We start from the raw sequence: 27,930 nt of genomic DNA, 5'->3' as shown, positions 1-27,930 counted from the left end.
ACCACTCCTTTGCAGAATGACCACTTGTAATAGTTAATGTTTGAGTTAATAATTTGCTAAGAATAGTGCAAATTCTATAAAAACAAATTATATACAGGCACCAGCAAACATATTTACAGATGGTTAATTAGTGATATTGTATTACAGAGTGATCTTTGACATTACAGGTCACAATTAACAATTGCTTCAATTGCTTTGATTGTCATATTACAATTATATGTTGTAATATGACAATCAGATTGTATTTCGGAGGCTCCGGATACAAGGTACAGCACTGATTAACATATGGTATTGCCCCCTTATAACACTTGCACTACAGCACTTAAAAGCACAAACTCCATAAATAGCATGACATCACTTCCGGTACCAGCCCTTTTACTTGCTCGCAGCAGCACGTGTACGGTCTAAAAGTGTGATAAAGCCATGGCCCGTAGATCTACGTTGGACAACATCTTGGAGGTAGTATCCGCTGACAACTCCTTACGAGAAGCTCTTCTGGGTCGTCTGATGTCTGGAGCGAATGAAAACGGCAGTTTTTCCTCTCAGCACGTGAGCCGTGCCGACCACCCGCCAAGGACTACATCTCAGTCACTACCTTGTTTCCCTGCTTTTGGTACGCAAATGTGCCAATCAGGACTGAATTCCCCGGCAGTCACGCAAATGTGTCAACCGGGAAGGGCGGGTAACCCCATTGGTCACGCAAATGTGCCAATCGGGAAGTGCCAGTGCCTCGCTGGTCACGCAAACGTGCCAGTCGGGAAGTGTAACCCCCTGGTCACGCAAATGTGCCAGACGGGAAGTGCAAATCTGTGGACGACATCTATACGGGCCAGCCAGGAAGTGGAAATGTATTCGAAGCCAGTATGCCGTCTTTGGTAGAGGCAAACACCTCTGGTGACACAACCCAAGTAGGTGTCTGTGATCCAAATGGAAGAGTAGACCAAGGTGGGCATCAATTAAATGTACGTGAGACTAATAATAATGAACCGACCACTCCACGTTCGATTGTGGGATCGATTGTGAACTTTGACCCTCAGTCCATGCCCACTGAGGACGAGTTCACGTTCGAAGCTCATGCAAGTATCAATGAATACTTGGAGAAACACATGAGGTGTACGCTAAACAAAGAAAACCGGACCCTGATGCACAAAGAGCACCCGGTCCCTAAGACGCCAGCGATGAGACCACCTCAGGTGGATAAGTTTATTAAGGACCACTTAGGGGCGCGTTTCCCTGCGAGGGAATACGGCGAGTTTGCGAAGGTACAGTCCGCGCTACTTAAGACGTGCGGACCAATCGCATGCCTTTGGTCTGAGCTAATCGAGAATGGCCTGTTGGAAGACCCTGATGCTTCAATAAACGTCCTAGACGTGATGGATATAATGCAGCGTACACTCGTTCTGCTAGGCAACGCGAACGAGTTGTTGTCCCAGGCGAGGAGAACAAACTTACTACAGATCGCAAACAGTTCTTTAGCGAAATATGGCCAGGAGCCACAGCCACAAGCTGGGGAATTCCTCTTTGGCCCAGGGTTTACGACCAAATTGAAAAGTCAGGTGGAAACTGATACCGCCCTTTCAAAAATAATATCTTTACTACCTTCTCAACGATTCCACCCTTACACGCATAAACCACGATTTTCGTCGACCATCGGTCGCACTAAACAGCAGTTTTTTCGAGAGAGCCCTGCCGGAAATCGAGGGGCCCGGCGGGGCGGAGCCCACCCCTCACAGTATCGCAACCAACCCTCACAGTATCGCAGCCAACTCAGAGGCCGGGGAACATCGCAACCAAGACATCAGTACCAATCACCTGCTCCCCAATCGAGGAGAAATTGAGTCAACTTCCCAAACCCGCTGAAACCCTCTCCTCCTTGGACTTAGATATGTCATTAGTAGCGTTACACAGACAGACACCAGTTGGTGGCAGACTGGCCCAATTTTCTCGCAACTGGGAAATGCTGACAAGGGATCCATGGATCCTTACCACTGTGAAGGGTTACAGGTTACCCCTGCAGCAATGGCCAAGCCCAAATTTCAGGCTTGGTCTCAAAAGGCGCAGTTGCTCCTGCTCACAAGAGTCAGGCACACCTAGTCAATCCTCTCTTTGTCGTCCCCAAAAGCGGAGGAGGGTGGCGTCCAATTATAGATTTGCGGCATCTGAATCAGTATTTAAACCCACCCCACTTCAAGATGGAGGGGCTGCACATGATGCCATCAATCCTACAGAGGGATTCCTTAATGGTCAAGATCGACCTAAAGGATGCGTACTTAACAGTACCAGTAGCAGAAGAGTTCCACCCTCTGCTGGCCTTTCAAAATGGCCAGGGAAAGCTCCTGCAGTTTCAAACTCTCCCATTCGGGCTCTCCACCGCTCCCTTTACCTTCACGAAACTCACAAAACCAGCAATCAGATTTTTGAGACAGGTGGGAGTACGCATAGTCGTATACTTGGACGACATGTTACTAACAGCCCAGTCAGAATACCAGTTGCTCCAGGATCTAGCAACCACAATGTGGCTCCTCGTGGCCCTGGGGTTCATAATAAACCTCCCCAAGTCTGTGCTCATGCCGAGTACACAGCTGGAGTATCTGGGTTTCCTGATCAATACACAGACAATGATCATAGCTTTACCGCCTGCCAAGATTTCAGACTTGCAGAAGGAAGCATCAGGATTGTTGAAACACAGTCCAGTTCCAACCAAGTCTTTATAACGGTTCGTAGGGAAACTTGTGGCAACCAAACCAGCAGTTTATATAGCTCCACTACGTTACCGAGCACTGCAGAGTCTGAAGGTCGCCGCCACTCTTGCTCATCAAGAGCGGACAGTCCTTTCACAGGAGGCTTGCAAGGACTTGAGATAGTGGATTTCACAACTCCCGGCACACTGCTCTTCACCACTGCTGAGATTGGAGGCGTCCACAGTGATAACATCAGATGCATCTATTCAGGGTTGGGGAGCAGTCTGTCAGGGAGTGAGAACTGGAGGTCGATGGACAGCAGAAGAGTCCCAATCACACATCAATATGTTGGAACTGAAAGCAGCCTTTTTAGCTATTCAGTCCTTTTTGAAGGAACAGGAAGCAGTGAATGTCTTAGTGAGACTGGACAACCGGACAGCAATTGCGTATCTGAACAGGATGGGCAGTTCTTCTCTGACTCCCCTCTGTCGTCTTGCTATTCAGGTTTGGGACTGGTGTCTAGCTCGCCAAATTGTTTTACGAGCAGAATACCTACCAGGCGTAGAGAACACAACCGCAGACTGGGAATCGAGACACGGTCAGACACCACCAGGACAGCAGCGACTGGCAGTTATGCCCGTCAGTTTTCGACACCCTCAGCCACATGCTGGGCCCATTTTCGATAGATTTATTTGCCTCCAGAACGAACCACCAGTTACCTTCATACTGCAGTTGGAGGCCCGACCCAGGTGCATGCACAATAGATGCATTCTCAGTATCATGGGACGAAATGACTCCATATCTCTTCCCCCCATTCTGCCTGGTAGGCAGAGCTCTGTCGAAGATACACCGGGACTCGGTCGAATTTGCTTGCCTGATAGCACCGGCATGGCCAGCACAACATTGGTACCCACAGGTACTGTCAATGTTGACAGACTTACCAATTTTGCTTCCGGAGGACCACGACCTATTACTCAGTACGAACTACCAACCCAACCCTCTGCAAGTGGAAGGGAGGTTGTACCTGACCGCTTGGCGGCCTATCTCAGGCAAATCTACGAAGCACAGGGCTTTTTGCAGAGAGTTGCTGAGCTGGTCATCGAGTCCTGGAGAGGAAACACCAATGCTGCTTACAACTCAGCCTGGCGCAAGTGGCATAGCTGGTGTTGTAGACGGGGTATCAATCCCGTTTCAGCAACTGTAGCTAGCATCATGGAGTTTTTAACAGATCAGTTTGACTTAGAGCTCCAATACCGCACTATTAACACTATGCAATCATCAATTTCCACAACCCATCCGGGAATTGAAGGGACAGCAGTAGGAAGCCACCCATTGGTTTCACGGTTGATGAGGGGAATGTTTAACTGCAGACCTCCAATGCCTAGGTATGACAGATCATGGAACATTGGAACAGTGATTGACTTCTTTACTAATCACTACAAATCAGCATCATTGACTGTTTTACAGCTTGCCAAGAAAGCAGCTACTTTGCTAGCAATAACTAATGCCGACAGGTGTTCTGACCTTGCTGCACTTGATCGTGATCATTTAAAACAGACTCCTACAGGAGTTGAATTCACAGTCATGCAGCTCACTAAAACCAGATCCAGAAAGTCGAGCACTCCTAGAAAAGTGCTCTACCATTACTTTTTAGAGAATACAGAAGTCTGCCTGGTCACAGTTCTGCAATTATACCTTGATAGAACAGCAGAGCAAGCTTCTTCAATGAGGTCACCTAGGCCAGTGTTCGTCACTTCTAGGAAGCCCATACACAGGGCAAAGCCAGGAACTATTGGTCATTGGATCAAAGATACCCTAAGTAAGGCTGGAGTTGATACCGAGACCTTCTCAGCACATTCAACAAGGAGTGCCAGTACCTCTCATGCTGCAACAAGGGGAGTCCCTGTTTGTGACATATTGAAGGCAGCTACTTGGTCATCACAGTCAACCTTTGAGAGGTTTTACTACCGACCTAATGGCTCAGATTCATTCCAGAGGGCCATCCTTCAATCAACTGAAGAGACAAGGTACTATACATTCTTGTATTAATGATACATTTAGGTGCTTTAAACGTACCATATGTTAATCAGTGCTGTACCTTGTATCCGGAGCCTCCGAAATACAATTGAACAATTCCCTGAGGACAAGGTCCGTAAAGGGAGTTTTAATTGTATGAGGAGGTGGAGGATACAAGGTACAGCACTTTCCCCTCCCTATTATTTTTCCTTTCTTTATGCAGTGAGGACCAGTAATTTTTTGACAAGACTTCATTGCCAGTGACGTATGATGTATAAGTGACTTATATTGATTTGTTATTACTGATGGCATCCATATTGTCATGTACTTTTGTGTAGTAGTATTACACGATGATCACTGTTCTATGTACGTAAATTAATTGTGCTGCATGAGTAACTGGTCTCAAATATGATTCAGGATAGCTATCCTTCAGTTAATAATACATGACAGTGTCACCACGTACTGCCCTACATGCTCACAAGTCTAAAGGGCTGGTACCGGAAGTGATGTCATGCTATTTATGGAGTTTGTGCTTTTAAGTGCTGTAGTGCAAGTGTTATAAGGGGGCAATACCATATGTTAATCAGTGCTGTACCTTGTATCCTCCACCTCCTCATACAATTACAACTCCCTTTACAGACCTTGTCCTCAGGGAATTGTTCAATTACAACATATAATTATGACCAGTATTCTTGAAGAAGGAACCATCATTATTAAATGATGTAGAAAGTGTACAACCACAAATAAATAAATAAGGCTAGTTAATCCTCGGACACATGCGACCAAACAGGACCACAAAAGGAACTTGCATGGGCATGGCAAGGAAGGTGCACTTACAAAAAATCTAACTATAAAATACAGTAAATTAAGTAAGGTTGGCTGAGTCCACCCACTCTTTGCATTTTCTTGGTAATAAAATTCAACTGAGAGGAAGGAGTAATATTATTGTAAGACAACAATTTTTTGATACTACTTCACTTTATTTGCCATACTGAACGTACAGAGGTAGTAATTATTATATAATATAATGACATCATTGCATAATAAAGAGAAACAATAAACTGTCTCTGACTAGAATTACAGTCATGCAGCTGCAACAAAATGGACAGTAATAGTAGTGGGCATATCACACAGGTAGAATATCACAACAGGTAGTTGTGAATCCTTATACAAGGTTGGTATCACTGACTTGCCAAACACTCAGTGCTTTTTCAAATGTTATGCTTCATCTTGCATGCTATAAAGCAATTCCTCACAACACAAAAGACTGCTCACTTTCAAACTACACTTAGATTGATGTGGACAGATGTCTTGAATGCCAGGATGGCTATAATTAATGCAGAATTCTGAAGTGTCCTAGCTAGATGGTGTTTAGCCACTCTCGTAGCCACTACAAGACAAATTTTCATCATTGACCACTCGCACAAAACATCTTTTTATCAAAAAAACCAATGCCAAATTCAGAATCAGCGTATCTATACTTTGCCTAGGATCACTTCTTTCAGCCTTACAGTTCACAGAAACTCACAGTGATACCGTAAAATTTCATACATTACGTCATACAGAATTTTGTATGGGCTCCCATTGGGGGATTATTTCTAAAACTTTAATTTTACATATTTCAATACTGAATGAAATTTAGTTTGGTAAAGTAAAGTACGAAGCATTGGCTAACAGTACATACTAGAACAGCAGCTCATGAAACACTTGTTGAAGGAGTGTAATTTGATTAGCAAATTTATTATGTGAAAAATCGGTAGGTTGGAAATTAATGTCTACTCTAATATAGCAGTCACCATACAGCTACAAATAAATTGCTCTAGCGATTCAGACCATTACAAGTCATCCCGTAGGGAGAAAAGCCACAAACAAATCACCTTGTACAGAGTTCAGCTGCAAGCAATTATAAGTCACCCTGTATAAGAGCTCATGCACCTAGAAACAAGTCACCCTGTAGAGAGATCACCTAAACAAATCACCCTGTAGAGAATTCAGCTAGAAAAAAATACACCCTACAGAGAGGTCAGCTATAACAAGTCACCCTGTAATTCAGCTACAAACAAATTACCTTGTAGATAGATCAGCTAGACACAAGTCACCCTGTAGAGAGATTATAAGCTAGGAATGATTTACCCTGCATGCAGAGTATCAGCTAGTAGAGAGTTTAGCTACAATCAAATCACACTGTAGAGAGTGCAGCTACGTTTCAAGTCACCCAGTAGAGAGATCAGCAGCAACAAGTTATCCTGTATGGAATAATTGGCATGTAATAAATATCTAATCAAAAACAGCCAAGCTGTAAAAAAAGGAGTGCGGCCCTTGAAAAGGCTATGGTGAAAAAAGATGTGAAATCCAAGGTGGCGGCCAAGAAATGGCTGTGATGGTAGGTTAATGGTAAAAATTTTAATAACGACAATTCAGGTGAATTTGGTGTAGCTTGGTCAATTGGCACAAAATTCACCTGAATTGTCGTTATTAAAATTTTTACCATTAACCTACCATCACAGCCATTTCTTGGCCGCCACCTTGGATTTCACATCTTTTTTCACCATAGCCTTTTCAAGGGCCGCACTCCTTTTTTTACAGCTTGGCTGTTTTTGATTAGATTTCACTTCTTTTTGTATTTGTATACCCCAAAGCCGGCCTATGGCCAGCTTTGGGGCTTTTTAACCTATATATTTTTCTTTACCACAGGAAAAGAAAAAGATGAAGCAGATTTTATAAATACTTTAACTCATTCTGATTTTATCACTAAAATTAATGTACAAATTATATATATAATGCATATATCAAGAGTTCATAATATAAAAAGAGGGCATATATTTATTACATGTCAATTAATCCCCACAGGATAATTTGCAGCTGATCTCTCAACTGGGTGACTTGAAATGTAGCTGAACACTCTACAGGGTGATCTGCTTGTACGTAGATGAACTCTTTACAGGATTCTCTCTAACGGGTGACTTGACTCTAGCTGAACTCTCTACAGGGTTATCTGTTTGTAGTTGAATTCTCCACCGGGTGATTTGTTTGCAGCTGAACTCTCTACAAGGTAACTTCTTCTAGCTGATCTGTCTACAGGGTGACTTGTTTCTAGCTGGTCTCTCTACAGGGCGATTTGTTTGTAGCTGAATTCTCTACAGGGTGATGTGTTTGCAGCTGAACTCTCTACATGGTGGTTGCTTTGTAGCTGAACTCTCTACAATGTGACTTCTTCTAGCTGAACTCTCTACAGGGTGATCTTTTCAAAGCTGAACTCTCTACAGGATGATCTGTTTGCAGCTGAACTCTCTACATGATGATTTCTTTGTAGCTGAACTCTCTACAGGGTGATTTGTTTGTAGCTGAAATCCCTACAAGGTAACTTCTTCTAGCTGATCTTTCTACAGGGCGATTTATTTGTAGCTGAGTTCTCTACAGGGTGTTTGTTTGCAGCTGAATTCTCTACATGGTGGTTTCTTTATAGATGAACTCTCTACAAGGTGACTTCTTCTAGCTGATCTCTCTACAGCGTGATTTGTTTGTAGCTGAACTCTCTACAGGTGATTTGTTTGTAGCTGAACTCTCTACAAGGTGATACTTCTAGGTGATCTCTTTACAAGATGACTTAATTGTTTCTAACTGAACTCTCAACAGGGTGATCTGTTCATAGCTGAACTATCTACTGGGTGATTTGTTTGCAGCTGAACTCTCTACATGGTGGTTTCTTTGTAGCTGAACTCTCTACAAGGTAATTTCTTCTAGCTGAACTCTCTACAGGGTGACTTGTTTCTAGCTGATCTCTCTACAGGGTGATTTGTTTGCAGCTGAACTCTCTACATGGTAGTTCTTTGTAGCTGAACTCTCTACAATGTGACTTCTTCTAGCTGAACTCTCTATATACAAGGTGACTTGTTTCTAGCTAGCTAATCTCTCTACAGGGTGACTTGTTTCTAGCTGAACTCTCTACAGGTTATTTGTTTGTAGCTGAACTCTCTACAAGGTGATACTCCTAGGTGATCTCTCTACAGGATGACTTGTTTCTAACTGAACTCTCAACAGGGTGATCTGTTCATAGCTGAACTTTCTACTGGGTGATTTGTTTGCAGCTGAACTGTCTACATGGTGGTTTCTTTGTAACTGAACTCTCTACAAGGTAATTTCTTCTAGCTGAACTCTCTACAGGGTGACTTGTTTCTAGCTGATCTCTCTACAGAGTGATCTGTTCATAGCTGAACTTTCTACAGGGTGATTTGTTTGCAGCTGAACTCTCTACATGGTAGTTTCTTTGTAGCTGAACTCTCTACAATGTGACTTCTTCTAGCTGAACTCTCTACAAGGTGACTTGTTTCTAGCTGATCTCTCTACAGGGTGACTTGTTTCTAGCTGAACTCTCTACAGGTTATTTGTTTGTAGCTGAACTCTCTACATGGTGGTTTCGTTGTAGCTGAACTCTCTACAAGGTAACTTCTTCTAGCTGATCTTTTTACAGGGCATATTTGTTTGTAGCTGAGTTCTCTACAGGGTGATTTGTTTGCAGCTGAACTCTCTACATGGGAGTTTCATTGTAGCTGAACTCTCTATAATGTGACTTCTTCTAGCTGAACTCTCTACAGGGTGACTTGTTTCTAGCTGATCTCTCTACAGGGTGACTTGTTTCTAGCTGAACTCTCTACAGGTGATTTGTTTGCAGCTGAACTCTCTACATGGGAGTTTCATTGTAGCTGAATTCTCTACAATGTGACTTCTTCTAGCTGAACTCTCTACAAGGTGACTTGTTTTCTAGCTGATCTCTCTACAGGGTGACTTGTTTCTAGCTGAACTCTCTACAGGTGATTTGTTTGTAGCTGAACTCTCTACATGATGGTTTTGTTGTAGCTGAACTCTCTACAAGTTAACTTCTTCTAGCTGATCTTTTTACAGGGCATATTTGTTTGTAGCTGAGTTCTCTACAGGGTGATTTGTTTGCAGCTGAACTCTCTACATGGGAGTTTCATTGTAACTGAACTCTCTACAATGTGACTTCTTCTAGCTGAACTCTCTACAGGGTGACTTGTTTCTAGCTGATCTCTCTACAGGGTGACTTGTTTCTAGCTGACTGAACTCTCTACAGGTGATTTGTTTGCAGCTGATCTCTCTACATGGTGGTTTCTTTGTAGCTGAACTCTCTACAAGGTAATTTCTTCTAGCTGATCTTTCTACAGGGTGATTTGTTTGTAGCTGAATTCTCTACAGGGGGATTTATTTGCAGCTGAACTCTCTACAAGGTGACTTCTTCTAGCTGAACTCTCTACAGAGTGATTGATTTGTTTGCAGCTGAACTCTCTACATTGTGGTTTCTTTGAAACTGAACTCTCTACAGTGTGATTTGTTTGTAGCTGAACTCTCTACAGGGTGATCTGTTTGTAGCTGAACTCCCTACAAGGTAACTTCTTCTAGCTGATCTTTCTACAGGGCGATTTGTTTGTAGCTGAGTTCTCTACAGGGTGATTTGTTTGCAGCTGAACTCTGTACATGGTAGTTTCTTTGTAGCTGAACTCTCTACAATGCGACTTCTTCTAGCTGAACTCTCTGCAGGGTGACTTGTTTCTAGCTGATCTCTCTACAGGGTGACTTGTTTCTAGCTGAACTCTCTACAGGGGATTTGTTTGCAGCTGAACTCTCTACAAGGTAACTTCTTCTACCTGATCTTTCTACAGGGTTATTTGTTTGTAGCTGAATTCTCTACAGGGTGACTTGTTTCTAGCTGATCTCTGTACAGGGTGACTTGTTCCTGCTGAACTCTCTACAGGTGATTTGTTTGCAGCTGAACTCTCTTACATGGTGGTTTCTTTGTAGCTGAACTCTCTACAAGGTTACTTCTTCTAGCTGATCTCTCTACAACATGACTTGCTTCTAACTGAACTCTCTACAGTGTGATCTGTTCATAGCGGAACTTTCTACTGGGTGATTTGTTTGTAGCTGAACACTTTGCATGATTGTTTCTTTGTAATTGAACTCTCTACAAGGTAACTTCTTCTAGCTGATCTCTCTACAGGGCAATTTGTTTGAGCTGAACTCTCTACATGATGGTTTCTTTGTAGCTGAACTCTCTATTAGGTACCTTCTTCTGGCTGATCTGACTACAGGGTGACTTGTTTGTAACTGAATTCCCTACAGAATAATTTGCAATGTAATATAATTGAGTAAATTATAAATGCAGCTGAATGCTTTGTTAGGGTGACTGTTCTATTAGAGTATCTCGATCTCACATTTGCTACACGTAGTTGCCTTTCGAATCATAACTCAGTGGTTTGTAATCCGATTCTTCTGTACTACTGGAAGGACTTTCTATGATGATTATTCCAGCTACATACTGATTTTCAGCTCATTGCTGTAAACGGTTTGCCTGGTAGATACGAAAACTAATAGTTTTTTATTCATAAAAATCGATTGCGTAATTTTGACATAGGTCGGATTTTGTGCCATATCTCCGTGGTCTTTATTCCGATTCCTTTCAAACCACAAATAGGCACTCCTACGATGGTTGCTCCATCTACATATCAATTTTCAACTGATTCCTCAAAGGAGTTTACCCTGTAGGCGTGACAGACCTTCGACCTTATTTACGCAAATAATCGGTCATAACTCCGTAAATGTTCATCGGATTCCTACCAAAGTTGGTACACAGATCCGCCTTAATGAGCCCTTTAAGTGTGCCAAATTTCACCCCGATCCGAGCACGCATTCGTGTTTTATGGCGGATTTTGCGAATGTGCGAAATGAAGAAGTAGAAGAAGAAAAAAACGAAGAAATTAAAACGAAATTTTGTTCGCTCGTATCTCGGAAATGGCTGGAGCGATTTTCTTCAAATTTGGTGTGTAGACTCCCCTTACTGGCCGGCACCTCTCTAGTACATTTGGTTCCAATCGGATAAGGGATCACAGAGCTACATAGGTGTGAAAATTGCGTTTTCTTTCTTCCTGTTAATATACTCACGGGTGGCACGCCGGCTTCTTGGGCCGCACGACACACTACCGTGTGTCTTGATATGTGTACATATATATTATGTAATTTGTATTTGTACTGCTAAAATCAAAAATAGTTAAAGTATTAAAGAGCTGCTTTAAGTCTTGTTTTCTTCCTGTGCACTGGCAAAGAAAAAAAGAGAATATGTTAATAAAGACCTAAAGCCGACCTATAAAAATACGAAAAGAAGTGATATCTAATCCAAAACAGCCAAGCTATAAAAAAAAGTGCGGCCCACAAAAAGGCTATGGTGAAAAAAGACATGAAATCCAAGGTGGCTGCCAATAAATGGCTGTGATGGTATAGGTTAATGGTAAAAAATTTAATAACAACAATTCAAATGAATTTGGTGCCAAAATCACTGTAGCCTTTTTGGGGGCTGCACTCTTTTTTACAGCTTGGCTGCTTTAGTAATCTATACCTATACCTACATATAGCTAAGGTTTATATGTACAACCAACTGAAGCAAGTAGGGCTATACAACATTTCCTGTTGGTAGATCCTGATGGTTATTGTCATTATACTCTAAAATGCATCGATTAATCTTATTTTCATGACTAAGCTGTACTTTACAATAGTGTATGACTGATATTAGAAGATGAGAGGTGAAATCAATTACAAAGCAAGGCCTAAGTTTGGGACATAATTACAATGTGGTCTTTATACAGGGTGGTCTATGTAGCAAGGTAGTCTTCAAGTGATGGCCACTAAGCAAAAGTTTACTCTAGCATATACATGTACATATACAAGATATTTGCCATGCATTTCCATTTTCATGGTTTTCAATCGGTGATGATACATTGTGTATTGACTAACAGTGCTATGTTACAACATAGATTAATACATAGTATTACATAATTGTCCAACAAAATTAATGTTTGCGCTGCAAATTGTAAACTATATATATTACTGACTAATGCATAAGTTTGTGTCTGCTTTGAGTATTTTCTGCCATTTTCTATAATACACAATGTTTATACTTATATTCATGTGCTATGAGGTCTAGCTAAATATGTCAACACCAAGCCTTTTATCCTTGTATACTATAAAGACAATTATTAAACACTAGAACATTTTGCTTGTGCACTTCTATTACTTATGTGTGTTAATAAGTATACAGTTAAGAGTGTGAGTTCATGTGCATAATAGATATTATTGTTAAAATACAACACGTATATTATCATGTAACATACAGTTGATTTATTACCACATTTCTGCACTGTTCTTAGTGCTCAAGTGTACTATAGTCTCAGATTTATTTACTGCACCTTTCTCAAGGTCTAGTTTTGAAGTAGTTGGTTTTAGAAATGGCCAGGGAATCCAGCGTAGCATAGTTGATGCCAAAAATGATGCCATTAGGCTACAGTAGAAAGAAAATGTAATAACAGTTTGGTGAAAATGGAGTGTATATTCATCACTTCTTGTGCAAGAATTATCAGCAGCGAAACATAAGAATGCATAAGTGTCAAATATTTGAAGCGTAAACAAAGGGATCACTGCAGACTGTGCAAAAAACTGAATAATGAACAGAAATAAGTGAATGAAAACCTGACAGATGTAGTGAAAAACACTTTGTATGCTATCAGACAATGCATTAATGTATTTCTCTTCTCTGGATTTCTTTTCTTTATTGCTATCTCCATCAGTTGCATCTCTTACACTTGAGTTTTTAATGTAGTCATCTATTGACTTCACTGTAATTTTCTCATCTTCTTTGGCAGTGCCTACAATGTATAATTCATAATATTTTGTCCAAAGATAATATTCATATCGTTGATTATTTGTATGCTCAAACATTGTTTGTTTAAGTTTTGTAAATGAATGGGAAATTTTGGGACAGCAGTTTTTGAAACAGGAACAGCACCCTTTAATATCTTCCTTCGTATTCTCAAGTTTACCTAAGCACCACTTTTCAAAGCAATGATGATAACAACAACAGCATGTGCTAAAAGAACATTGTAATCTACAGCAGTAGGTTTTGTCTTCTGTTTCTTTATGCCTTTCAATCTGCATACAACCAAGTGAACAGCAGCAGCATGCAATTTCATCCAATGATTCATACGATTTTTGCTTTTTATCTTTGTCCTGTGTGATATTTTGTTCTACAATATATTTTGTATTTCCTTCATCTCCAGGTGGCTGATTTCTATCAGAGGATGAACAATTTTCAGATTCTGGTACTTGATCACTATTTTCTGATTTACTGCAGCACCTTAACAGTGGAATACTCCAACATGGTAATCTATCATTGATTTTTTCTTTCTGCATAGTTTTTATACAAAAATATTTTTTGAACTCAGGAATGGCAAGAACACAATGGCAAATTAGCCATATAGCCCAGCAAATTGCTGACCATACTATATAAAATTTTTGATGACTAGGCTTACAGGTACAGTTGTGAATGATATCACCTTCATCCTTTGTGTCACCTTTATGATAAGCATTAACATTGATGTAGACAATATAAAATATGCCAAGCACAATCAAGCCACAAAATAATCGGCTTTCATCAAGGGCTCCTGAAAGTGCTTTTTTCCATTGTTGGGCAGCTGCACTACTCGCTATATCAAAAATTTCTTCTCTATATTCACCAGTTGCATGGTTATCATCACTTCTTGGTTGTTTCTCTGATACTACAAGTGGATTCCCATTGTGATCATCTTGATCTTCTGATTTGACAAGTAGTTGCCCATTGTGATCATCTTGACCTTCTGATTTGACAGGTAGTTGCCCATTGTGATCATCTTGATCTTCTGATTTGACAGGTTGTTGCCCATCGTGATCACCTTGGTCTTCTGATTTGACCGGTGGCTGCCAACTGTCATCATCTTGAATTTGTAAAGCACTGTCATTTAGAGTTGCCATGATGCTTAAACAGATATGATCTAGCAGATATGATTAACACTCAGTAAAATATAGGCACAAAGCAACTTTAGGTAGCCAGTTTCTAACAATTGGCTCTTTACTAGCTTATGTGAAATTAATTTACAGTGTACTGCATGCTTGCATGAACACCCAAAGAATATGCTTGCATGTATGCATGCAGTAGCTATTAGACCAGAATATAAATGCAACACATATACATGTACAGTAGCCATGCTTTAGGTCCTGATAAATTTGAGCAGCTATTAACAGATTATCTTGTTTCAATCAGACACACTTGTCACTACCAGGTGGGCTCTATGGATGATAATACCCCAGAATTTGAAAATGAAACAGTTGAAAAAGCATCTAAATGGACTATCTATTTTCTAATTGATCTTAGGGTGGTATTTATCATCCTATATGTTTATGTGACAGCTGTTAACTTGATATCAACAACTGCCACTGCTGAGGCTACAACAGATACAGAGTGCTCAAACAGATACAATATTACTTCAGGACACCTAAACGTTATTGTATCTTCCATTGATGATGCTGTGTTGTGGAACTGTAGAAAACTTTCAGAAACCAAAATTTACTACAAAGGACTTTATATACTGCTTCTTGTTGCTTTCTTTATAACGTTGTTAGTCTTCTTCATTGTAAAGTTGACCATTATATTTGGTGCTAAACATGATGATTACTACTTAAAGAGAATAGGATTACTACAGTTTTTAGAGGAAAAAACAAAATTTCAAAGTGAAGATATTGAAACAATGTTGAAAGACACAAATTACAACCTTGATAAATGTGATTGTCTTCCTAGTTGCTGCTTCCCTAGGAGAATGTTGCTCTTTTTATCTATTATATTTTTGGTAATAGGAATGGGACTATCACTGCTGTTTTATGATTTACACGTTCTGTCATGTGTTTTTGAACAATCAGATGACTTTATAGGGTACGATGAAGTAAAGGAGGCAGTTGAGCTTCGTTTTTCTGATAATTTGTCACTAAGCCAAAAGATTGCAGGTGGAATACTGATTGGATTATTCTTTCTTTTTTTAATAAACTGCTTCATTTTTTACCATTGCACATTGTTTACTATTGATAACTTGAAGGAATCTTTGAAAAAGAATTACAAACAAATCAGTAGCTAATTACAGAACTGTGCTGTCTACGTTTAATATGTATATCACTTGCTATCAGTTTACATGTACTGATGTACAGTAGCTAGCTATGTATAATTGAACCTATATACAAGTAAATTAGAACTCTCGAGTAGTTACATGCAATACACTTCATCAGTTATTTACTACAACTGATGAAACATTTTAGCATAATAATAATACATTATTATGGTACATTTGTTGACCATTGCATGCATGTGTACAGGTACATATGTAGCTATAATATTATTATATGCATGTGTAAATTACCACCTATATAAGCTTTACATTTAAATTTGTAGAGAGTATTGCGCTTACGGGTACATAGAGTTAAAACAGAGTTAACTCGGTCTGTTATAATCATAATCCTATAAGTACATAGCAATAGTATTATTGTCAATCAGTTTACTAACATGATGTGTTCCCTTGCTCCTTATTAATAATTCTAGTTACATGGGACAGCTACCCAAACATTTACTAGCACTCTGAAACTCTTTAAGCACTGGAACTATTTATCTAAAAGCACTTTAAGCTGAGTTATGAGGCTTTCATTTAGTATGGATGATTCGGACACACAACATGTTTTCAGCATAAAATCAAGCATGGCTATTCCAATACAAGACAATTGGGAGTGAACACATCTTTATTAATTTTAGTGGGATGTGCATGGGGACTCAGGTGAATGTGAACAAACTAGTATATTATTATACATAGCTACTCAACACTGTTTACTAGTCACCATTCTTTGCGGCGATTGTTTCCAAAGTGCTTTTACTGATGAACCATTTTATTAGTGATTTGAAAACACTATACAAGTGCAGAATTCCATCTTATACTGTAGTTTTACATGAAACACATACGTATGTCACAATAGTTCTTTTGGCTTTACATTGAATTGTGTGTGTGTTATTGTTATCACTAATATGATAATTCTCTGCCTTTTAGTTTTACATGGAATTATATTGATGATTGATTGTGGCTAGCTACATGGAATTGCATATATTTTGATACCTTTTGGTTTTACATGGAATTGCATATGTTTTGATAATTCTCCACCATGTGATTTTACATGGAATTGTAGATAATTCTGTACCTTTTGGTTTTACATGGAATTGCATATGTTTTGATAATTCTCCACCATATGGTTTTACATGGAACTGTTTATAATTCTCCACGTTTTGGTTTTACATGGAATTGCAAATGTTTTAATAGTTCTCCACCATGTGGTTTTACATGGAATTGTTGATAATTCTCTACCTTTTGGTTTTACATGGAATTGCATATGTTTTGATTCTCCACCATGTGGTTTTACATGGAATTGTTGATAATTCTCCACCATGTGGTTTTACATGGAATTATTAATAATTCTCTACCTTTTGGTTTTACATGGAATTGCATATGTTTTAATAGTTCTCCACCATGTGGTTTTACATGGAATTGTTTATAATTCTCCACATTTTGGTTTTACATGGAATTGCAAATGTTTTGATAGTTTTCCACCACGTGGTTTTACATGGAATTGTTGATAATTCTCCACCATGTGGTTTTACATGGAATTGTTTATAATTCTCCACATTTTGGTTTTACATGGAATTGCAAATGTTTTGATAGTTTTCCACCACGTGGTTTTACATGGAATTGTTGATAATTCTCCACAATGTGGTTCTACATGGAATTATTGATAATTCTCTACCTTTTGGTTTTACATGGAATTGCAAATGTTTTGATAGTTTTCCACCACGTGGTTTTACATGGAATTGTTGATAATTCTCCACAATGTGGTTTTACATGGAATTATTGATAATTCTCTACCTTTTGGTTTTACATGGAATTGCATATGTTTTGATAATTCTCCACCATGTGATAATTCTCTATCTTTTGGCTTTACATGGAATTGCATATGTTTTGGTGATTCTCCACCATTTGGTTTTACATGGAATGCATAACTGTACATGTTTTGACAATAATTCTTCGCTTATTGATTTTACATGGAATTACAGGTGTTTTGTATATTATAATTCTCCACCATTTGGTTTTACATGCAGGGGTTTTGATAATTCCCCACCTTATGGTTTTACATGGAATTAATCCTCCACCACCATTTGGTATTGCATGTATTTGAGTTTAGGTCTTGTGGAATTTGTATGTTTGGTTCACAGAGATTTCAACACATGATACAGTAACTTGTGGCAAGGAGCCACATGGGCACTGTAGTCGCATGTGAGGTGAGAGGCAAGCGCTCAGTGAGTCGGATGAGAAGCTCAGTGAGTCAAGCATAGTTGAGGTGTGTCCTTGGTTGTCACCAATTGAAATGTCAGCAGTATAGCCAGTCCTTCATTAGGGGTAGCTGATCCACTTTGATGTAGCAGATGATGTTGGCCGTTCACCATCAGGGTCACCAAATGTGGTAAGGAGCCATATGGGTGAGCGGTTGCTCACTGTTGAAGGAGTGTGTTCGTTGATTGGACACTGAACCACTTAAGTTTGACTTGAGCACAACTGATAAAAGCACAAGGGTAACATATTTATGCAGAATAAGTTACTAAGCAACACAATAGTGAATAGTAAAATGACCTAAAGTGATGTGTGCACTGAGTTCATGTATGAGGTGACATCAGTAATGTAACACGGATTGGTAAACAGACTGGAAGGCCCAGACTCACGAAAGTTACTTTGTCAACAAGAGAGGAAAAGTTTAAAATTCTCGACAACAGGTTGAACTTGCGTAAGAAGGAGCACCCGACTCATGTCACTAAAGTATTTATAACACCTGACTTAACCCCACAAGAGCAAATACGGAACAAACAACTACGTGCCAGGCTAAGTGAGCTCAACAAGCAGGATAAATTGTATCGGATTAAGAATGGTAAAATAGTTCTAAGAGAAGCTTCCTAATTTAGACCAACTCCATCATATCAAGCCATATAATATCAAGATCAAAATACATCTGTAGCTACAGAACAGATTTTAGCGATGCAGTGTCTCAAGCAAGTACTGTGATGAACTTGATCAGAAACTCTTGAATAATTTTGTAAGATCAAGACACACGGTAGTGTGTCGTGCGGCCCAAGAAGCCGGCGCGCCACACCGTGAGTATACTGACAGGAAGAACGAAAACGTCATTTTCACACCTTTGTATCTCGGTGACCACTTATCTGATTGGAACCAAATTTGCTACACAGTTGCCCGCCAGCCAAGGGAGTCTACATACCAAATTTGAAGGAAATCGCTCCAGCCATTTCCGAGATACGAGCTGCCAAAGTTTCGTGTTTTTTTCTTCGTTTTTTTTTCTTCTTCTTCGTCTTTTCGCACACTTGCAAAAATTGCTGTAACAAGCAAACGCGTACTCCGATCGCCTTGAACTTTGGCACACAGAAAGGGAGTCCAAAGGCGAATCCTAGCATCAAATTTGGTACAAATCCGATGAATGGTTCAGAAGTTATGACCGATTATTCGCGTAAAACAAGATCGATTTGTTGTCACGCCTACAGGGTAAACCGCTTCATGGAATGAGTTGAAAATTGCTATGTAGATGGAGTAACCATCGTAGGAGTGCCTTTTGGTGGTTTGAAAGGAATCGAGATAAATACCACGGAGATATGACACAAAACCCAACCTGTGTCACAATTACGCGATCGATTTTTATGAATAAAAAAGTATTAGTTTTCACGCCTACTAGGCAAACCGCTTAGAGCAATGAGCTGAAAATCGGTGTATAGCTGGAATAATCTTCATAGAAAGTCCTTGCAGTAGTACAGAAGAATCGGATTACAAACCACTGAGTTATGATTCGAAAGCCAACTCCGTGTAGCAAATGCGAGATCGAGATACTCTAATAGAACAGTCACCCTAATAGAGCATTCGGCTAATTTATTTACTCCATTATAGAATTTTATTACATCACAAGTTATTCTGTAGGGAGTTCAGCTGCAAACAGTTAATCTTATAGACAGTTCAGCAAGAAGACAGTCACCATGTGTTGAGTTAAGCAAATATACCACTATAGAGATTCAGAACAATACAAGTCACACTGAAGAAAGTTCAGCTATAAACAAGTCATGCACTGTGTAGAGAATTCAGCTACAATTAAGTCACTCTCTAGAGAATTCAGTTACACAGAATTCAGCTACACACAAGTCACTGTGGAGAGAGTTCTGCTACAAACAAATTACCCTTTAGAGTGATCAGCTACAAACAAAACACTTTGCAGGGTGTTCAAATGCAACAAATCAATTACCTCTTGAGCGATCAGCAATGAACAAATCAACACAAATCTACCTGTAGAGAGATCAGCTAGAAACAAATCACCCTGAAGAGAGTTCAGCTACAAAAAATCACCCTGTAGAGACATCAGCTAGAAACTAGACACAATGTAAGGAGTTCAGCTACAAGCAATCACCCTGTAGAGAGTTCAGCTAAAACAAATCAACCTGCAGAGAGATCAGCTACAAACAAATCACCTTATAGAGAGTTCAGCTACAAACAGATTACCTGTAGAGAGTTCGGCTACAAACAAATCAACCTGCAGAGAGATCAGTTATATACACACAAATCAACTTGTAGAGAGATCAGCTACAAACAAATCACCCTGTAGAGAGATCAGCTAGAAACTACACACAATGTAAGGAGTTCAGCTACAAACAAATCACCCTGTAGAGAGATCAGCTACAAACTAGACACAAAGTAAGGAGTTCAGCTACAAGCAAATTACCCTGTAGAGAGTTCATCTACAAACAAATCAACCTGTAGAGCAATCAGCTAGAAACAAATCACCCTGAAGAGAGGTCAGCTACAAAAAATCACCCTGTAGAGAGATCAGCTAGAAACAAATCACCCTGAAGAGAGGTCAGCTACAAAAAAATCACCCTGTAGAGAGATCAGCTACAAACAAATTGCCCTGTAGAGAGATCGGCTACAAACAAATCAACCTGCAGAGAGATCAGCTACACACAAATCAACTTGTAGAGAGTTCAGCTACAAACAAATTACCCTGTAGAGAGATCGGCTACAAACAAATCAGCCTGTAGAGAGTTCAGCTAAAACAAATCAACCTGCAGAGAGATCAACTACAAACAAATCACCTTATAGAGAGTTCAGCTACAAACAAATTACCCTATAGAGAGATCGGCTACAAACAAATCAACCTGCAGAGAGATCAGCTACACACAAATCAACTTGTAGAGAGATCAATTACAAACAAATCACCTGTAGAGAGATCAGCTAGAAACTACACACAATGTAAGGAGTTCAGCTACAAATAAATCACCTTATAGAGAGTTCAGCTACAAACAAATCACTCTGTAGAGAGATCAGCTAGAAACTGGACATAATGTAAGGAGTTCAGCTACAAGCAAATCACCCTTTAGTGAGTTCAGCTACAAACAAATCAACCTGCAGTGAGATCACCTACAAAAAAGCACCTTGTACAGAGTTCAGCTACAAACAAATTACCCTGTAGAGAGATCGGCTACAAACAAATCAACCAGTAGAAAGATCAGCTACACACAAATCAACTTGTAGAGAGATCAGCTACAAACAAATCACCCTGTAGAGAGATCAGCTAGAAACTAGTCACAATGTAAGGAGTTAAGCTACAAGTAAATCACCCTGTAGAGAGTTCAGCTAAAACAAATCAACCTGCAGAGAGATCAGCTACAAATAAATCACTTTATAGACAGTTCAGCTACAAACAAATTACCTTGTAGAGAGATCGGCTGCAAATTAATCAACCTGCAGAGAGATCAGCTACACACAAATCAACTTGTAGAGAGATCAGCTACAAACAAATCATCCTGTAGAGAGATCAGCTAGAAACTAGATACAATGCAAGGAGTTCAGCTACAAGCAAAATCACCCTTTAGTGAGTTCAGCTACAAACAAATCAACCTGCAGTGAGATCACCCACAAAAACGCACTTGTACAGAGTTCAGTTACAAACAAATCACCCTGTAGAGAGATCAGGTAGAAGAATTCACCTTGTAGAGAGTTCAGCAACAAAGAAACCACCACGTAGAGAGTTCAGCTGCAAACAAATCACCCAGTAGAAAGATCAGCTAGAAGAAGTTACCTTGTAGAGAGTTCATTTACAAAGAAACCATCATATAAAGAGTTCAGCTACAAAGAAATTACCCCGTAGAGAGTTTAGCTAGAAGAAGTCACCTTGTAAAGAGCTTAGCTACAAAGAAACCATCATGTACAGAGTTCAGCTACAAAGAAACCACCTGTACAGAATTCAACTACAAACAAATCACCCTGTATAGAGATCAGCTAGAAGAAGTTACCTTGTAGATAGTTCAGCTACAACAATTCACCCTGTAGAAAGATCAGCTAGAAAAAGTCACCTTGTAGAGTGTTCAGTTACAAAGAAACCATCATGTAGAGAGTTCAGCTGCAAACAAATCACTCTGTAGAGAGTTCAGCTACGAAGAAACCGCCATGTAGAGAGTTCAGCCTCATACAAACCACCTTGTAGAGAATTCAACTACAACAAATCGCCCTGTAGAGAAGAAGTTACCTTGTAGAGAGTTCAGCTACAAAGAAACCACCATGTAGAGAGTTTAGCTGCAAACAATTCACCTGTAGAGAGTTCAGCTAGAAACAAATCACCCCGTAGAGAGATCAGCTGGACGAAGTCACCTTGTAGAGAGTTCAGCTACAACAGAAACCATCATGTAGAGAGTTCAGCTGCAAACAAATCACCCTGCAGAGAGTTCAGCTACAAAAAAATCACCCTGTAGAGAGTTCAGCTAGACAAAGTCACCTTATAGAGAGTTCAGCTACAAAGAAACCATCATGTAGAGAGTTCGGCTATAAAGACACCACCATGTAGAGAGTTTAGCTGCAAACAAATCACCTGTAGAGAGTTCAGCTACAAAGAAACCATCCTGTATATAGTTCAGCTACATTTCAAGTCACCCAGTAGAGAGATCAGCTGCAAAAAAAAATCCTGTGGGGAATAATGAGCATGTAATAAATATATGTATATAATTTGCACAATTACTAATAAAATCAAAAATAATTGAAGTACTAAAATTCTTCTTTAAGTTCTTTTCTTCTTCCTGTGGTAAAGAAAAAAACACATGGGTTAAAAAAGCCCCAAAGCCAGCCATAGGCCGGCTTTGCAGTATACAAATACAAAAAGAAGTGATATCTAATCAAAAACAGCCAAGCTGTAAAAAAAGGTGCGGCCCCCATAAAGGCCATGGTGAAAAAAGATGTGAAATCCAAGGTGGCGGCCAAGAAATGGCTGTGATGGTAGGTTAATGGTTACATTTTAATAACGGCAATTCAGGTGAATTTTGTGCCGCTTGGTCTTGGCACCAAATTCACCTGAACTGTTGTTATTAAAATGTAACCATTAACCTACCATCACAGCTATTTCTTGGCCGCCACCTTGGATTTCACATCTTTTTTCACCATGGCCTTTATGGGGGCCGCACCTTTTTTTACAGCTTGGCTGTTTTTGATTAGATATAAGATATATGCATCATACTCCTTAATGGAGGTTTTGCATATTAAATTTAATAATAATAATAATCTGGTGAGACTTCTGTTGGTATAGCAATGGCTTCTTGACATAGGGTTGTCTAGCAGTTGCTAGGTTCCCAGATGATGCTGCTACAATAGTTGTCATGTAGCTATTTTCTGGCTAAATATTTGCATCTATTACTGTACATACAGGACAACACAAATTGCAAATACCTCTAGTGCTTAACTTTGTGTCTTTACAAATGGTCTTCTGTGATTATAGTTGACTACTCTAGAATTCATTCATGTGGCAAAAAAGAACGCTTGTTCTTGTGTCCCATTGTAGATTTTGGTCTTGATACATAATTATCAGCAACGAAGATTTCAATGTGCGATAAACTTATTGCGTACTGTGCCATTTATATTATAAAAATTTCAAATGCAAAAGAACTCAATAATATATTCAGCTTTATACAGAAAAGTTAAGCTATATATATATGTATAATATATATAGTAGAGCTTGATGTTGGTGGAACCATAATTACCCATTTGTCTACTGTACACCTATCAATTGCTGTTCAATGATGGTGGTTGCTTTGGTAGGTGTGCACAGTATACTTGACATGGGTTTTCATCACAGCATAAGTATGCAACCATTTAATTGTGGTTTCTGTCAGTGTATTCACACACACAACAGAATTTCTAAACTACAGTACAGTACATGACAAAATGTGCGCTTTGTTATCGATTCCATCACAGCAAAGAGTCAAAATCTGTAAAACACTATAATATCTGCATGCAGTTTGTATGAATTACACGTGCATGCATAGGTAGAATATAAACTGCATGTTTAGAAACACTAACACTATAGCTCAGTGTACACAAATGAAAAGGTTTACAAAGCATGATGCAACTTGTATAATTATGCACAGTGTTCATATGATATAGTTTAGCTATTGTTTAGGCCAAGGATCCCACTTCATCAATGCAGATGTCAAGAAAGATACTCCAAGGCATAAATAGAATGCAAGTGCAATTGCAGCCTTATCTAACTGCAGATCATACACTGATTCCTCTGAGCAATACTTTTTCTCACCAATACAAAGCAGTGTGTATGTGTCAAACATCTGAACAATCAACAAAGGAATAGCTGCTAGCTGTGCTAAATACTGGGCAATTCCTAGAATAATGAGAAAAAACAGTTGCCAATTACTTCGTGGCATACTGTAGCAGCAGGGTCTACAGCTATTGCAACGTTTATTGACATTATGATTAGGTTGTGCCTTTTGTGTACTATTTTGATTATGACTAGAGGTTGTTTGATCATTGTGAACATCATTTGTGATTTCAGTTTCATCTTCTAGGGCTTGATTATCAGCCAGAGTATCATCTTGTCTTGACACTTCATCAGTGTCATTATCATGAGCATTTGCTCCAGCAGTAAATTGATCCTTAATTTCATTTGTATTATCTCTTGCTGGTTCAATATCATTACTCTCATTGCTGTTGCTGAAAAACATTTCTTCAGTAATTTCAACTTCATCTTCAAATTTAGAGTATCCCACAACATGTAATTTGTAGTACTGGAACCACATACGCTTTTCAAGTATTTGTAAACACTCTGAGTCCACACTGTCATTCACAATTGTCTTAGCAGGTACTTCATTAGTAATGTCTAGTTTTTGTGTATGACAGCAGTTACAACACTTCTTGTCCAAAATTTGCAACACTGTAGCAGACATCCCACAAAGCAGTTCTTTAAATGGCCCATGCACAAAGCAAATCCTGGACACATTTTGAATAGTGTTAGGCAAGAAAGTGAAAAGCACCAAAGAATGCAACAAAAGATGAACAAAACCAAATAATATATGCGATGGCTAGTCATGCAGGAGCAATCGCTACTAAGAATTATTTTATCTTCATCTTTTCTATTGTTGTCTGTTATGGTGCTCTCAAATAAGTAGCCTGCATAGAACACACCAAGCACAATCAAAGAATAAAAAATCCTTTCATTGTCAAATGCACCAGATAGTTTACTTTTCCAATCTGTAGCTTTCTTTTTAGCATCATCTTTTTTCTCATTAACCACTTTTGCTTGTCTTTCAACAACTTTTACTTGCTTTTCAACAACTTTGCGGGCATCTTTCATCATTAAAGCAAAACTACTGTACAGTAGTACACAATGTGCATGCAGGCCAGTTATATTTTATGAATGTGCATGCATGCATCTATATTTGCAACTGAATTCACTTATAAAAGCATACACAAGTGTATACAGCAAAAAATCATAGCATTACAAGAGAGGCTGAGCAATAGAAAGAAAGGTCTACAATCATGCTTGACAATGAAAGAATAGAAAACAATTATCCATGGACCATATATGTGACTGGATTTTGGAAAAACGATCCAAATCGCACATTAGAAGTTCCGAGATAAACGGTTTTAAAGAATTAAAGCCAGCATAACTCTCCAAGGATAGCAAGCACGCGTATGAAATTTACACAAAAGATGCATCAATCTGTTACCTTTCAAGCCACATCCAGTACTTGTAGCTGCTTGTACAGTTTCCCGCCAAATAAGATAGAAAATCTGAGCAGTTGGACGAACGAAGTAGTATCACGAGTGCTCACAAAGGGGTGGAGGTTGGGGGGTGGCGGGGAGGGCAAAAGTTAGACCTCAAAATGGAGGCAGACCACGATTGGAGTCCAGACACGAGATTACAGGGCTGTGCTGGCTCCTTAGTGGCTGATATGTAGCAAAATCAACAGAGAACACGTCTGGCCAACATTATAAGGCTGTCCACCAGTAAACCACTGACTCTTGCCAAGCCACGTCCTTCACAAGGCCTGAAACCGCCATTTGAGCACTCCACACCACCCAGAAAAGACGTGTGTAAAAACCAGCCTCGTGTAGTTTGAGTAGTGCTGTGGGTCAAAACTTGTAGTACGATAGTGTAGCTATCCACTGGTGGTGTTAGTTTGATTTTGCCTGATGTGCGATTTGGATCGGTTCTGTAAAATCTGGTCACATATCTTCTTGTTGATTTGAAGGTTGTTTTTATAATCACACACATCTATATATCTGTTATCAGTCTGATATCTACAACTGCAAATAGTGAAGCTACTAATGATAGGCAAAGTGGTAACATGTTTAAAGTAACATCGTCACTTTCCGATGTGGGTGTGTCAGAGATTGACGATGCTGTATTATGGAACTGTAGAGAATGTTCAATGACGAAAAGGTATTATGTGTTCCTGTACTGGATGACCTTCATTGCCTTAGCTGTGGCATTGATATCTTTCTGTGTAGTGAAAGTTATAACTTTGATTAATGTTGGCTGGTGTGGATCTGACAAACGAACACTCACCAAGCTATGGCATATGGTTGTATTTAAATATCTACGAGAAAACACAGAAGTTCTTAAAAAATCTGAAATCAAACAACCATCAGAAAAGGTTTTAGTGTCTCTAAGTAAAACTATACAGCTTTTAAACAAAAATGTTGCTGACCAAGCTGACGAAAATTATATTAACTTACCAAAGCACCTAACTTCACGCAAAAAGTTCTGGAATACTGTAATTCCTTGTTGGTTAGTAATTTTACTTGCATTGACAATGATATTTTCTTTTTTATCATATGATTTACACCCCCTAACTTGCATAACAAAACCAAGAGATGACAACATATCTTACAAAAATGGAAAAGTTGAGATTAAATTTCCTAAGTCCATACTCATATTCCAGAAAGTGGCATTTAGTATCGCTGCTGGTTTAGTTTTAATAGTTGTTGCATTTGTTATAGCTTTTTATTGCCTTACGTACACAGTCGTTAACAGCATTTATGAAGGCAAAAAAGATTATATACAACAAGAAATTGAATTACAGCCTGTACCTGCTGAAACACAAACCACAGATTACCATGATCTTACGGCACAATCGATTACTTTAACCTGTGCTACTGATGATTCAATAACAGATTCCAAACTTCCACAGTCTGAAATTCCAATCTTTCCAAATCGTCCTAAATCTGCAATAACTTCAAGGGTTGTTGCTTCTGCAGCTCCTACATAGGCTTTTGATAAAAATTTTATGTCACAAGTTTAATTTAGTAATCAAGTGACATGCATTAATAGCTACGTATATATAATACAATTTTTGTAGCATTTATATGCACACATTATGTTTGTAATCACTATGTTACTTGATTAACACTGCTTGTACAACATTATTAAGACTTGAGTATACAATACATAATTCACTATAATATGCATTTAGTTTATATACAAAATATCATTTGTTTGTAAAATGTATATTTATGTACACCCATTCCTATAATTATTTGTGTTATGCTTACAGCATAGTACTTTTCATGTGATAACAAAAACGTCAACATGCACTGTTGACAAAACCATATACTTCTATGACATTTAAATTGCAAAACAGCAATTCAGAGTAAGCTTCCTTGTAGAAGTGGCTAGTTAGTGTCATCTGTAATGTGGGTGTGACCTGTATTCTAAACCATGCCAGGTATTCATGCTGGCAATGCTGTGGCACCCATGTGATAACTCGTCACCATCATAATCCGCTTAAGCCCCATTTATGCACCTTTTCTTCACACTGCTTTGACTCCATAGGTACTGATTATGAGGCCCTTCTTGGCCTTCGTTAAAACCCGGAACGGACCGGACCAGAATTTTATTGTTGAGGAGCGCGTATCCAACTAAAATAAATTTCGGTGCTCTTGCATGGGAT

The 27,930-nt window shown here is 39.1% G+C and overlaps 3 protein-coding genes across 3 annotated transcripts; 2 read left to right on the top strand and 1 right to left on the bottom strand.

Annotated features, from left to right (window-relative positions):
- Positions 1-1,885: 1,885 nt before the first annotated feature.
- LOC136247737 (uncharacterized) lies at positions 1,886-5,062 on the top strand. Its single transcript, XM_066039567.1, has 3 exons — positions 1,886-2,716; positions 2,865-4,708; positions 4,921-5,062. Exons 1-3 carry the CDS (start codon positions 1,886-1,888, stop codon positions 4,931-4,933), a joined length of 2,688 nt encoding a protein of 895 aa, XP_065895639.1. The 3' UTR covers positions 4,934-5,062.
- Positions 5,063-12,709: 7,647 nt separating this feature from the next.
- LOC136236640 (uncharacterized) lies at positions 12,710-15,234 on the bottom strand. Its single transcript, XM_066026867.1, has 2 exons — positions 14,471-15,234; positions 12,710-14,428 (listed from the first exon to the last, which is right to left on the bottom strand). The coding sequence occupies exons 1-2, from the start codon at positions 14,547-14,549 to the stop codon at positions 12,888-12,890; spliced, it is 1,620 nt and encodes a 539-aa protein (XP_065882939.1). The 5' UTR covers positions 14,550-15,234; the 3' UTR covers positions 12,710-12,887.
- A 10,189-nt stretch (positions 15,235-25,423) lies between these two features.
- Positions 25,424-27,551, top strand: LOC136236706 (uncharacterized). The gene is made up of 2 exons (XM_066026938.1): positions 25,424-25,561; positions 26,212-27,551. The coding sequence occupies exons 1-2, from the start codon at positions 25,514-25,516 to the stop codon at positions 27,247-27,249; spliced, it is 1,086 nt and encodes a 361-aa protein (XP_065883010.1). The 5' UTR covers positions 25,424-25,513; the 3' UTR covers positions 27,250-27,551.
- The last annotated feature ends 379 nt before the right edge of the window (positions 27,552-27,930 follow it).

The sequence above is a fragment of the Dysidea avara genome, chromosome 1 (assembly GCF_963678975.1).
Source record: "Dysidea avara chromosome 1, odDysAvar1.4, whole genome shotgun sequence".
In the NCBI taxonomy this organism is placed as follows: domain Eukaryota; kingdom Metazoa; phylum Porifera; class Demospongiae; order Dictyoceratida; family Dysideidae; genus Dysidea; species Dysidea avara.
Note: the sequence above shows the minus strand (reverse complement) of the source record. Positions and strands in the feature narration are given on the sequence as shown.